The sequence below is a fragment of the Panthera pardus genome, unplaced genomic scaffold, assembly GCF_024362965.1.
Source record: "Panthera pardus isolate Hobbes unplaced genomic scaffold, ASM2436296v1 HiC_scaffold_16, whole genome shotgun sequence".
NCBI classification, from domain to species: domain Eukaryota; kingdom Metazoa; phylum Chordata; class Mammalia; order Carnivora; family Felidae; genus Panthera; species Panthera pardus.
This window is the reverse complement of record NW_026526721.1, coordinates 157,212,255-157,226,349: the sequence shown is the minus strand read 5'-3', so window position 1 is coordinate 157,226,349 and position 14,095 is coordinate 157,212,255. Positions and strand designations below refer to the sequence as shown.

Here is a 14,095-nt window from a genome sequence, read left to right as displayed (position 1 = left end):
TGGCGACCAGCCCTCATCCAGGAGCCACCCAGGGTCACTTCATTAGAACAAAAGATGCTTCTGGTGCTGCTACCACTTAGGAATTTACAAGGGTTTTATGAGCTTTGTGTCAAGAACTGGGGGCAGAGAGCAATATATGTATTTTCCATTTCCTCAGATTTCATAAAAAAACCATAGCTATATTTTCAATTTTCAGTATATATATTTCAAATTAATTCAAAACACTGACTTTATCACCATGACAGAAAAATTCAAATTTATAAAACTCTGTATTATACTGTGTCAAAAAGAAATAAAATAAACTGAAATGTGAACTAAAGGTTAAATAAATAAATAAATGTTTACCCTCTCTCTGGGGTGTTGTCCAAAGAAATCTGGATGTACTGCAAAATAGAATGGCCTCAAGGCATTGACTGCTTCAGCTCCAGATAAAGCTCTTGAGGAGAGAAACCAGTGTGGAAATATCTTCTCCAGACATAACCTTTTAAAAAGATTCAGATTTATTATTTATCAAGGCACGGACACACACACACTCAGATCCTCAATGCATAAAGTGACAATAACATCAAAATTATTATGTATGGAAGATACCATAGAAACAAGACAGAAACCAAAACTGTGGTTTTCTGAAATATATAAAAGTTTTGACAAGCAAATGTCCACGTCTGAAATAAATAAGTTGCGGGGATGTGATGTACAGCATAGGCAATATAGTCAATAATATCATAATAACTTTGTATGGTGACAGATGGTTAACTATGCTTATCAGGGAGATCATTTAATAATGTATAAAAACATTGACTCATGATGTACACTTGAAACTAAGGATACTGTATGTCAATTATACTTAAAAAGAATTTAAAATTAAATTAAGAAATATATTAAAGTTTTAACAAGCAGCGAGTACCACGTGGCTTCTAAAAACAGTGATTTTAAATTCTTCTGGTGCAATATGAAAAAATAATATCAATTAATAATGAAATTTCCAAATTTCCCCTCAAAGCCTATTATGAAATACTAAATGGCATTACTACAGATGATGACAATTTTCTATAACATTTTTTTCTTCAGATAAAAAAAACCCTCAATATCCAATAATATAATCTTTTCTTTATAGTGAAAAATATTTTGAAAATTATAATGCTTAAAAAGAGATACAAGATGTCCCTTGGTTTACTTCCTCATTGCTAGCATGCTAAAATTATTTTAGTTGGATAACTTAACATTCTCATTCTTAGATTCTGGCATAACTCACCTAGGAGTGTTTTTTTAAAGTGTAGTTTTAAATCCAAATGAAAATATTTACAATTTTGGGGAAGCACTTCCACGACATCTATTTTTGAACGTTACAATTTTACCTTTTCCATTCCATAATGGTCTATAAAGAAGTCTAAATATTAGGCACATTTTTGTCTTAATACATTACCTCATAGATAATTGAGCATGAGTGTTGTCTCATACAGTATTGAATCTACAGAAAGGTTTTATATTTTTAAAATGAGAGATTATCGAATCATTTATGAGATTTTGTTAACAATCTGGAGACCACCAGCATATTTTCAGATTACCTTTGGTTTTGTTTTGGGTTTTTTTTGCATATATTTGACCCTTTTACAAAGTCAGTATATGTAGGCTGTGTACAAAGGACGACAACAGGAGCCTGAACAATAAAGGAAGCAGTAAACAGGTACCCGAGTCCTCAAAGTGAGGCAGCATAAGTAGATTGGTGATGGCTCCACTCAGTCCCCATTTGAGTTTCAGTTCTCATTTCTAAGTGTCTCACGGACACTTAGCTGTCCTGTCAGCCTGTCAAATTTTGTGTCTATAAAAAGGAATAGAGGTCACTGTCTTCCTTCTAATCTCTGCCTGGATACAGAACGCAAGGAAGCAGTTCAATCCAGGATTATCTTCCTTATTTCTGTCCTTCGGGTACCACTGTTCTCAGAGTTGCCAAAGCACAAACCTGCAGAGGTACCACTGCCCAAAGCAGTTCACACCCCCACCCCATTTTGGGGTGCTCTGGAAGTGGGTTATTTCTTCTCACTTTACAGTGTCCCTGGAAACCGTTCCCTCTTTCCATTTTCTGTGCTCCCCATTTATCACCACAGGGTTGGACTGCATAGCCTCACCATCCGTCTACCCCCCAGTCTTATCCCTACCATATTACATACAGGTTAATTTTCCTGAAATTCCACTACCACTGTATTCCCTGCTAAAACACCTCTGCTGGTGTTTCAACTCCTGCTGAAAAAACTCCACTTCTTAGTCTGGTATTCAAGTCCTCTGTAATCATTTCCAATCTGTCTTTACAACATGACCTCCTACCACTTCTTTAGACACCTCAGGTCAACTCTCAGTGATCTCTCTCATTCTTCCCTTTCTTCTGTGTGGTTTCTAAGCCCTAAACACACTCCCTGTGCCTTAGTTCCATCTACCCAAACAGTACTCACTCACTAAACAATTATTGTGTAAGTGCTACGTGCCAGAAGGCAAGATGCCCGTTTCCCCCAGATACTTCCCTTTAGTATCCTCACTATAAACAGTCTTCCCTTCTTCTAATCTCTAAAAACAGAAACTGTGGACCCAGCATATTTGGAGCACCATAGCATAATGTGTGAGAGATGTTTCCATTTGTCCTCTTCCTCCACCCACACCCATCCTCCTCAGGTATCATGCACCCTTGAAAGCTGTAAACATGGTTTACATGTGTACTTGCTGTTGTTCGGTTCGTTAGTTGGCATCTGCTGAGAAGCACTAGCCAAACACACTTGGATGTGCGAGAGAAGTGCTGGGAAAGGGAGAAGGTAGGGAGAACTTTCAAACCAGGAGTTAGGTCTGACACCTGTAGGAGAGAGGGGAGGCAGGACTGGGTAGGAAGTCTTGGGTTGCAGCACAGTTCTAAGAAGTGCTCAGGTAGGCCAGTGGAGTGTCCTTGGGCCAAAGATGCCCACTGGCAGAGTTCTGTGTCTTGCTGGAGTGAGCCTGACTTAGTATTCCTGCTTTGCTTGGTCACTGACAGCCAGGAAAGCGTGGCTTCGGGACCAATCCTTTGGTGGACCCGGAGAGGCCAGAGAGCTCAGTGGGTATCTTATAACCACCACAGCACAGGGTCTGGCACAAGTATTATTGTTTTATTTTTTAAACTTTTAAAAAATGTTTGTTTATTTTTGAGAGAGAGAGACAGAGACAGAGAGTGTGAGCGGGGGAGGGGCAAAGAGAGAGGGAGACAATCTGAAGCAGGTTCCAGGCGCTGAGCTGTCAGAACAGAGCCCAGTGTGGGGCTCAAACTCATGAACCACGAGATCATAACCTGAGCCAAAGTCGGACACTTAGGTGCCCCAAGTATTATTTTTAATGTACATTAAATGAATGTATAGTAGGTTTTTAATGAAAGGAAACAAAACAATCAAGGAAAGGTAAATGGAAAACAATATTATACTGCTTGAAATTGAGCAGATTCAGCACATGAAAATCTGAAATTGCAAGATATTGAGGAAAAGATTAGATTTTGTAGGCCACGTGGCCTGTCTTACAACTATCTTACTTTGCTGCTATAGCAGGAAAGCAGCCACAATGAGCACGTGAATGAGTGTGGCCGCGGTCAGACAGAACTTCACTCACATAAGTAGGCAGTGGGCCCCTCTGCCTCATGGACTATACTTTGCTGACCTCTGCACTAGAGGAAGCATCCCAAGTACATTAAAACATACGTGCACAATTTCCTTCTAATTTTTGTGGAACAGACTATGCAAGAGAGAGATCTGTCAAATTATTTGCATTTTTCCAAAAGGAAAGTTATCCTGCCTATAAGAGCAAAGCTGCTTTGAGTGCAATGCAGAGCCATTAACAACCCGTCAGGGGATCAGGGCCTTTGCGAGGTAAGGAATGTCACCACTGGTATCTGCTTTGCATAGGATGCGATTTCTCATTAACGAAGAGTCTGCACTGCAGCTGCTCCAGGGCAGTGTTCATCAGGATCCATCGCACCGTAAAAGCAACTTACTGGGCTACGAACCGGCATTAAAAAAGAGAGGGTGCACAATAGAAAATATCACTGGATACGTATTTTTTAATGTTTTGTTTTTGAGAGAGAGAGAGAGAGAGAGAGACGTGTCGTGTGACAGAGCGTGAGAGGGGGAGGGGCAGAAAGGGAGGGAGACTGAATCCCAAGCAGGCTCCAGGCTCTGAGCTGTCAGCACAGAGACATCATACCCTGAACTGAAGTCGCAGCTTAACCGACCGAGCCACCCAGACGCCCCAATATCACTGCATATTTTCTCAGGCTCAGTTGGTTAAGCCTCTGACGTCAACTCAGCTCCTGGTTTCAAGGTTCGCGGGTTGGAGCCCTGTGTCCGACTCTGTGCTTACAGTGTGGAGCCTGCTTGGGACTCTTTCTCTCCCCATCTCTTTCTCTGCCCCTCCCCAACTTGTGTGCGCGTGCATGCTCTCTCTAAATAAATAAATAAACTTAAAAAAAAAAAGAAAATATCACTGGGTGACTATTGTTATGAAACTTGTATTTTAAGGATTATGATTAAAATACTGTTTTCCGAAGGCTGGAATAAAAACAAGCTGGAAAAGCGTGGCTCTGTTCTACAACCACTACTATTCACTGCCTGTCAAAGGCATGGAGTGAGGAGGCAACCATCACTGAAGGGAATGGTCCATGAGATGTTACAGAACTCATTCCTCCAGGCTCCCATGGTCTCTCCTGTATCAGAGCATGAAAACACAATACTTGAGCCTGGCTTTCTGTGGCATGAAGAATGTCTCCTCATCTGCAGAAGAACAGTTTTTCAGGGCACTGTATCCCAGTTACTTTGTTTCCCTGCCACTCCCCCTCCCCCTTATCTCTTCACAGTTGTGTCAGGAATTCTGTCAGAGAAAGTCTCCCTTTGTTTGAGAATCCTTGTTATTTACAACTTGGTGGAAAAAGTGTTTCCTCTAAACAACTTCCTTTTGACAGGAACTATTTACTTACACAGAATAGTTATTTAAAGGAACTAATTACTGCCAAGTATGTTTCAGAAACCCAAAACTTCACATATTTTTATGTAGCAGGTCAAATTGTCTTGTAGTTATATATTTTGAGCCAAATGAACAATATTTTCCCCTTTTTTGACTTGGCTACCAAGAAGCCAGGACTGAATTTGATGTCTGAGTAATTGTTGACCAGTTCTGTTTTTTTTTTTTTTTTTAATTCTTAATGTTTATTTATTTTTGAGAGAGATAGAGTGTGAGTGAGGAGGGGCAGAGAGAAAGGGAGACATAGAATCCGAAGCAGGCTCCAGGCTCTGAGCTGTCAGTACAGAGCCCAACGTGGGGCTCAATCTCACGAACCTCGAGATCATGACCTGAGCCAAAGTCAGATGCTTAATCAGTTCTGCTTTTTAATATGATTTTTTTTCTCTACAGGGCTTTTGATCTCTTTCAATTATACTATATTTGCCTATTATACAATGTCAATTAAATTCATATATTTGAACTCAAATCCTTTCTTGAAGTAGGATTTAGATTATATATCATTAGTAGCAAATACAGTAATCAAATGATCCTACTATACAATTAAATACAATTTAAATGTAAAGTGGTTTTCCATATGACAGCATAGACTTGAGGGCAACATGACAAAAACTGTGCTAAGGACAATCTTTATCTTTTTTTCTCTTAAATTTTTCATACTGAACTATTCTGAAACATGGTATTTTTTTTTCAGCTTCTGCCCTGAATGAACTCTTGGAGGGTCTGGATGTTCATATGAATTTTCTTTTTTCTTTTTTTGTTCCCGTCCTCCATCATAATATAATTTTAGAATTTGAAAAATAAAAATAAATTAAAATTATCCAAATGCATAACAGATACCCCCACCCACACTATTTACAGATTGGACCACACAGCTTACCTTCTCACCGGTCTCAGGTGGCAAAACATTTCTGAATATATGTATATACATCAACTGCCAGCCATCCATTAATCACCTAAAAAGTTAAGCAGATACAAGTAATGAACAAATGGAATTTGAAATTAAAAATTACCATTTATATTAGCATCCCCCACTCCCAATATGAAATGCTTATCCATAAATCTAACAAAATATGTACAAGATCTATGAGTAAAACTGTGAAATTGATGATGAAATCAAAGAATTAAATAAATGGATATCCTATGTACATGAATAGGAAGACTCAATATTGTCAAGATATCACTACTTTCCAACTTGATCTATAGGACAATAGATTAAATCTATAGATTCAGTGCAATCCCAATCAAAACTCCAGTAAGTTATTTTATGGATATTGGAGGTTCTTCAAAAAGTTAAAAATAGAACTACCCCAGAACCCAGCAATCACACCATTAGATATTTACCAAAGGATACAAAAATACAGATTTGAAGGGGTACATGCATCCTGATGTTTATAGTAGCAATATCAACAATAGCCAAACTATGGAGAGAGTCCAAATGTCCATCAAGTGATGAGTGGATAAAAAAGATGTGGTACACACACACGTAGGAATATTACTCAGCCATCAGAAAGAATGCAACCATGTGGATGGAGCTAGAATGTATTATGCTAAGAGAAAGAAATCAGTTAGAGAGAAAAATACCATATGATTTCATCACTCATATGTGCAATTTAAGAAACAAAACAGACCAAGAAAAAAAAAGAGAAACAAAATAGACAAACATATGGGATGGGGGAAGAAAAAGAGAGAGGGAAACAAACCACAAGAGACCCTTAATGATGGAGAACAAACTGAGGGTTGATGGAGGGAAGTGGGTAGGAGATAGGCTAGATGGATATTAAGGAGGGCACTTGTGATGAGCACTGGGTGTTGTACGCGGGTGATGAATCACTGAATTCTACTCCTGAAACCAATACTGCGCTGTATGTTAACCAAAATTTAAAAAAGAAAGAAAGAAAGAAAGAAACCAGCATACAGATGTCTAAAGAAGCTTTATTCATAATTGCCAAAACTGGGGAGCAACCGAGATGTTCTTCAGAAGGTGAATGGATAAACTGTGGTACATTCAGACAATGGAATATTATTCAGCACTAAAAAGAAAAAAAGCCATCAGGCCATGAAAAGATGTGGAAGAAGCTTCCAAAGCTATAGTAATTAAAACAGTAGACTGACATAAAAACAGACATATAGATTGATGTGACAGAATAGAGAGTCTCAAAATAAGCCCATGCATATATGGTTAATTAATTTATGACAAAGGAGCCAAGACTATACCATGGGGAAAGGACATTCTCTTCAAGAAATGATGCTGGGAAAATTGGACAGACATATACAAAAGAATGAAATTGGACCCCTGTCTTATACCATACACAAACATTAATTCAAAATGGATTAATGATTTGAACATTAGACCTAAAAGCATAAAACTCCTAGAAGAAAACAAAAGTGGCCAGCTCTTTGACAATGATATTTTTGAATATGACACCAAAAGCAAAAGCAACAAAAGCAAAAATAAACAAGACAATATCAAACTAAAAGGAAAGCATCAACAAAATGAAAAGGCAACCTCCTGAATGGGAGAAAATCATTGCAAAGCATAAATCTGATAAGGGGCCAACATCAAAATGTATAAAGAACTCAACTCAATAGCAAACAAACAATCTGATTTAAAAAACCTGGGGGCGCCTGGGTGGCTCAGTGGGTTAAGCGGCCGACTTCGGCTGGAGTCATGATCTCGCGGTCCGTGAGTTCGAGCCCCGCGTCGGGCTCTGTGCTGACAGCTCAGAGCCTGGAGCCTGTTTCAGATTCTGTGTCTCCCTCTCTCTGACCCTCCCCTGTTCATGCTCTGTCTCTCCCTGTCTCAAAAATAAATAAAAACGTTAAAAAAAATGATTAAAAAAATCTGAATAGATATTTTCTAAAGACATACTGATGGCCAACAGACATATGAAAAGATGCTCAACCTCACTGATTTCAGGGAAATGCAAATCAAAACCACAATCTGATATCACCTCATGCCTGTTAGAATGGTTATTATAAAAAAGGCAAGAAATAACAAGGTTGGTGAGGACGTGAAGAAAAGAAAACCCCTGTACACAGTTGGTTGGAATGTAAATTGGTGTAATCACTATGGAAAATAATATGGAGTTTCCTCAAAAAATGAAAAATAGAATTACCATATGATCCAGTAATTACTTTACTGGTTATTCAAAGAAAACAAGAACACTAATTAAAAAAGATAAAAGCACCTCTATATTTGCTAAAGCATCATTTAGAGTAGCCAAGATATGGACACAATCCAAGTGTCCATTGGTTGAATGAATGGATAAAGACATTGTAGTACACACACACACACACACACACACACACACACACACACACACATAGAGGAATATATTATTCAGCCATAAAAAAGAATGAAATGTTGCCATTTGCAACAACATGGATGGACTTCAGGGATCATATGCAAAGTGAAATAAGTCAGACAAAGAAAGACAAAAACTATATGACCTGTCTTATGTGTGGGATCTAAAAAAAATAAAAAGAAAAAACCCATCAAGCTCAGAGATACAGAGAACAGATCGGTGGCTGCAAAGGGTGGGGTGGGGGTGGAGGGAAGAAATGGATGAGCTGTCCTTTTTTTAGTTTACATAAATTCAATATAAAATTTTTAAAAGTTTAAAAAAGAAAAATAAATGAGCTATCAAACCATGAAAAGATGTGGAAGAAACTTAAAGTGACAGAAGCCAATCTACAAAGATTATGTACAGTGTGATTCCAACCATATGACATTCTGGAAAAGGCAACACTATGGAGACAGTAAAAAGTTCAGTGGTTGCCAGAGGTTGGAGGGAGAGAAGGATGAACAGGTGGAGCACAGAGGATTTTTAGGATAGTGAAACTACTCTCTGTACTACCATGGCAGACACACGTCATTATACTTTCGTCAAAACCCATGGAATGTACAACACCAAGAGTGAACCCTAATGTAAGCTGTGGATTTTGGGTGGTAATGATGTAGGTCACTGTAGGTTCAAACTGTAACAAACGTACCATGCAGGTGCGGAAGACTGTGTGTCAGGGACAGAAGGTATGTGGGAACTCTATATTTTGCTCAATTTTGCTGTGAACCTAAAACTGCTCTAAAAAATAGTGTACTTTTTTAAAAGGTAAGCAGATAAAAGGGGGAAGATTTTAATCACATGAACTTTTCCAACAATTTAGATTATAGGAAGATGTTCAACTATAGTATGATATGCATGTCAACTGACATAGTGATTTAAAAAAATCCTAAGAGGAAAAAAAATCGTATGAACAGTCCATTAATAAGTATTGAAATGCCCTATTCACCCAATAATCACCAAGTAAAACATTCCTTTTCTCCCTATTATCAAGCTCTTAGCTGTCTTACTCCCTATTATTCCACTCTTCCAGGCATCTGTTCAGCAGCATTATTCTCTCAAACAAACCATTACATGGCTAAAGTCCTATTCCATCAAATCTTGAGCATTAAGTATGTTTAAAAAATATTTTCATGATGTAGTTAATATACCTGAACCAAGGTAATGTAATGAAGCATATCTGCCATTAATAAAATGACAGAAATATGTATTTTAAAGACAAATCGAGAATTACCTTGAAAAATTTACGTATTCAAACAACAATTATTTGTTGTATACTTTACTTTCTGGTGTGGCAAAAGCCTCTGGAATGCAGAATTGTTAGACATATTCATTTCAATGTTTAAAAAGATGATTTTACTTAACCATCTACCTTTATATTTTGTTTGAGACAAATACACAGATACAGGAGATACTCCTACCATTTTGAAGATTTCTGAGATGAAATGGAGGAAAAAGAACCATTTGGACTATCTAAAAGTTCAGTGCAATCTGTGATGGACTGAATTCTCACAAAATTTTCTCAAGAAGTAACCAGAATAATCTAATCTTAGTTAAGATGACACAGATAGAAGGCTCAAAGCTTGCAAAGACCAGAAGGATATACATATCCAATCTTTAACTGGCTACCTGTAGGTAATAAGATATTAAGTGCTTTAATTTTATTTCCTGGTTTTCTTACAATGAACATGTGGCATACATTCTTAATTTTTTTTAATCAATGCTTTTAACATTCAAATTTAATGAAGAAAATGAGTATAGCAGGAAAGAGCGTTGTTCACTCAGTATTTAAGACAGGACCCTAACCCTGGAATATCTGTCCAAAGACATTCCTGGACTGTAGTCCCAATTTAGCTCAACAAGAAACAGCTTACCACACTCACACATAATGAATTCATTTTTATATTATTATTTTTTTAAGTTTATTTATTTATTTTTTACTAATCTCTACACCCAATGTGAGGCTTGAACTTAAAACCGTGAGATCAAGAGTCACATGCTCTTCTGACTGAGCCAGCCAGGTGCTCATTTTTTATATTATTAAGAAAATTTATGCAATTTAATGGCAAAGATACTAATAAATGAGCTAAAACTGTGGGTAAGAAATGAGGAATAATACTTGAGAGGCATATGATCATCTAAGAATACAGATGGGAAACAGATGAAATACACAACCATGCTCTAACCAATATCCATTATTCAGCATAAAATGATCTAAAAGCACCCTTGAAAAGCCAGGATTACTAAACACCACAAAGCACCTCGGTCTACAACACAACAGTGCAACCTGTTTTGTCTTTTGCAGCAATATCTTAGAAGTTCATAAAATCAAAATGTCTACATCCGGGGCGCCTGGGTGGCTCGGTTGGTTAAGCGTCCGACTTCGGCTCAGGTCATGATCTCACGGTCCGTGAGTTCGAGCCCCGCGTCGGGCTCTGTGCTGACAGCTCAGAGCCTGGAGCCTGTTTCAGATTCTGTGTCTCCCTCTCTCTCTGCCCCTCCCCTGTTCATGCTCTGTCTCTCTCTGTCTCAAAAATAAATAAATGTTAAAAAAAAAAAAATTTAAAAAAAATGTCTACATCCAATGAATAATGTAGGTGATCCAGAGGACATGCTCTCCTACACATTTTCAAAAGCAAGACATTAAAACACAACACTGAAAAGAAACTGTTATGATAGCTGATTTGAAATAAATGTTTTGAATTTTGAAAGTTAAAGCACACCATAAAGATAATTTAAAAATCTGAAATGAATTTAGGAAAGACTAGCTGTTTCAAATTTGACTCAAAAAGTGTTTTAGAGGCAAATAGCCAAGTTACACTAAACACTTATGAATAAGATTTCCTAGGAAAAGTAGCTCATTTATCACAGAAAGCAGTTTTGTAACTTCAGAGTCAGCTTGGAATTGATCTCCAAAGAATCACCAACAGCAAAATTACAAAAAATACAGAATGTGACCTTAATGATTTTTATTTTTTTATTATGAAATTTATTGTCAAATTGGTTTCCATACAACACCCAGTGCTCATCCCAACAGATGCCCTCCTCAATACCCATCACGCACCCACCCCTCCTTCCCACCCCCCATAAACCCTGTTTGTTCTCAGTTTTTAGGAGTCTCTTATGTTTTGGCTCCCTCCCTCTCTAACCATTATTTTTTTTCTTCCCCTCCCCCACGGTCTTCTGTTAAGTTTCTCAGGATCCACATAGGAGTGAAAACATATGGGATCTGCTCTTCTCTGCATGATTTATTTCACTTAGCATCACACTCTCCAGTTCCATCCAGGTTGCTACAAAAGGCCATATTTCACTCTCATTGCCACGTAGTATTCCATTGTGTATATAAACCACAATTTCTTTATCCATTCGCCAGTTGATGGACATTTAGGCTCTTTCCATAATTTAGATATTGTTGAGAGTGCTGCTATAAACATTGGGGAACAAGTGCCCCTATGCGTCAGCACTCCTGTGTCCCTTGGGTAAATTCCTAGCAGTGTTACTCCTGGGTCATAGGGTAGGTCTAGTTTTAATTTTTTGAGGAACCTCCACAATGTTTTCCAGAGTGGCTGCACTAGTTTTCATTCCCACCAACAGTGTAAGAGGGTTCCCGTTTCTCCACATCCTCTCCAGCATCTATAGTCTCCTGTTTTGTTCATTTTAGCCACTCTGACTGGAGTGAGGTGATATCTGAGTGTGGTTTTCATTTGTATTTCCCTGATGAAGAGCGACGTTGAGCATCTTTTCATGTGCCTGTTGGCCATCTGGATGTCTTCTTTAGAGAAGTGTCTACTCATGTTTTCTGCCCATTTCTTCACTGGGTTATTTGTTTTTTGGCTGTGGAGTTTGGTGAGCTCTTTATAGATTTTGGATAGTAGCCCTTTGTCTGATATGTCATTTGCAAATATCTTTTCCCATTCCGTTGGTTGCCTTTTAGTTTTGTTGGCTGTTTCCTTTGCTGTGCAGAAGCTTTTTTTTTTTTTAATTTTTTTTAATGTTTATTTATTTTTGAGATAGAGAGAGACAGAGCATGAACGGGGGAGGATCAGAGAGAGAGGGAGACACAGAATCTGAAACAGGCTCCAGGCTCTGAGCTGTCAGCACAGAGCCCGACGCGGGGCTCGAACTCACAGACTGCAAAATCATGACCTGAGCCGAAGTCGGCTGCTTAACCGACTGAGCCACCCAGGCGCCCCTGTGCAGAAGCTTTTTATCTTCATGAGGTCCCAATAGTTCATTTTTGCTTTTAATTCACTTGCCTTTGGGGATGTGTCAAGTAAGAAATTGCCACGGCTCAGGTCAGAGAGGTTTTTCCCTGCCTTCTCCTCTAGGGTTTTGATGATTTCCTGTCTTACATTCAGGTCCTTTATCCATTTTGAGTTTGTTTTTGTGAATGGTGTAAGAAAGTGGTCTAGTTTCATCCTTCTACATATTGCTGTCCAGTTCTCCCAGCACCATTTGTTAAAGAGACTGTCTTTTTTCCATTGGATAGTCTTCCCTGCTTTGTCAAAGATTAGTTGGCCATACTTTTGTGGGTCTAGTTCTGGGGTTTCTATTCTATTCCATTGGTCTATGTGTCTGTTTTTGTGCCAATACCATGCTGTCTTGATGATTACAGCTTTGTAGTAGAGGCTAAAGTCTGGGATTGTGATGGCTCTTGCTTTGCTCTTCTTCTTCGATATTACTTTGGTTATTCGGGGCCTTTTGTGGTTCCATATAAATTTTAGGATTGCTTGTTCTAGCTTCGAGAAGAATGCTGGTGCAATTTTGATTGGGATTGTATCGAATGTGTAGATTGCTTTGGGTAGTATTGACATTTTAACGATATTTATTCTTCCAATCCATGAGCATGGAATGTTTTTCCATTTCATTGTATCTTCTTCAATGTCCTTCATAAGCTTTCTATAGTTTTCAGCATACAGATCTTTTACATCTTTGGTCAGGTTTATTCGTAGGTATTTTATGATTCTTGGTGCACTTGTGAATGGGATCAGTTTCTTTATTTGTCTTTCTGTTGCTTCATTATTAGTGTATAAGAATGCAACTGATTTCTGTACATTGATTTTGTATCCTGCGACTTTGCTGAATTCATGTATCAGTTCTAGCAGACTTTAGGTGGAGTCTATTGGGTTTTCCATGTAGAGTATCATGTCATCTGCAAAAAGTGAAAGCTTGACTTCATCTTTGCCAATTTTGATGCCTTTGATTTCCTTTTGTTGTCTGATTGCTGATGCTAGCACTTCCAACACTGTGTTAAACAACAGCGGTGAGAGTGGACATCCCTGTCGTGTTCCTGATCTCAGGGAGAAAGCTCTCAGTTTTTCCCCATTGAGGATATTAGCTGTGGGCTTTTCATAAATGGCTATTATGATGTTTAAGTATGTCCCTTCTATCCCAACTTTCTCGAGGGTTTTTATTAAGAAAGGAGGCTGAATTTTGTCAAATGCTTTTTCTGCATCTTTTGATTGACAGGATCATATGGTTCTTACCTTTTCTTAATGTGATACACCATATTGATTGATTTGCAAATGTTGAACCAGCCCTGCAGCCCAGAAATGAATCCCACTTGATCATGGTGAATAATTCTTTTTATATGCTGTTGAACTTGATTTGCTAGTATCCTGTTGAGAATTTTTGCAGCCATATTCATCAGGGATATTGGCCTGTAGTTCTCTTTTTTTTGCTGGGTCTCTGTCTGGTTTAGGAATCAAAGTAATGCTGGCTTCATAGAA

At 38.2% G+C, this 14,095-nt stretch overlaps 1 protein-coding gene across 6 annotated transcripts in view; it reads right to left on the bottom strand.

Moving 5' to 3' along the window:
- Nucleotides 1–14,095, bottom strand: part of TCAIM (T cell activation inhibitor, mitochondrial) — a 98,243-nt gene that overhangs the window by 66,679 nt on the left and 17,469 nt on the right. For all 6 annotated transcript variants that reach the window (XM_053904140.1, XM_019418531.2, XM_019418527.2 and 3 more), the window contains 2 exons: nucleotides 5,903–5,978; nucleotides 346–481 (listed from right to left, as the gene is read on the bottom strand). In XM_053904140.1, coding sequence (XP_053760115.1) covers nucleotides 346–481; nucleotides 5,903–5,931 — 165 coding nt within the window. In that variant the 5' untranslated portion in view covers nucleotides 5,932–5,978. The remainder of the gene's footprint in view (nucleotides 1–345; nucleotides 482–5,902; nucleotides 5,979–14,095) is intronic.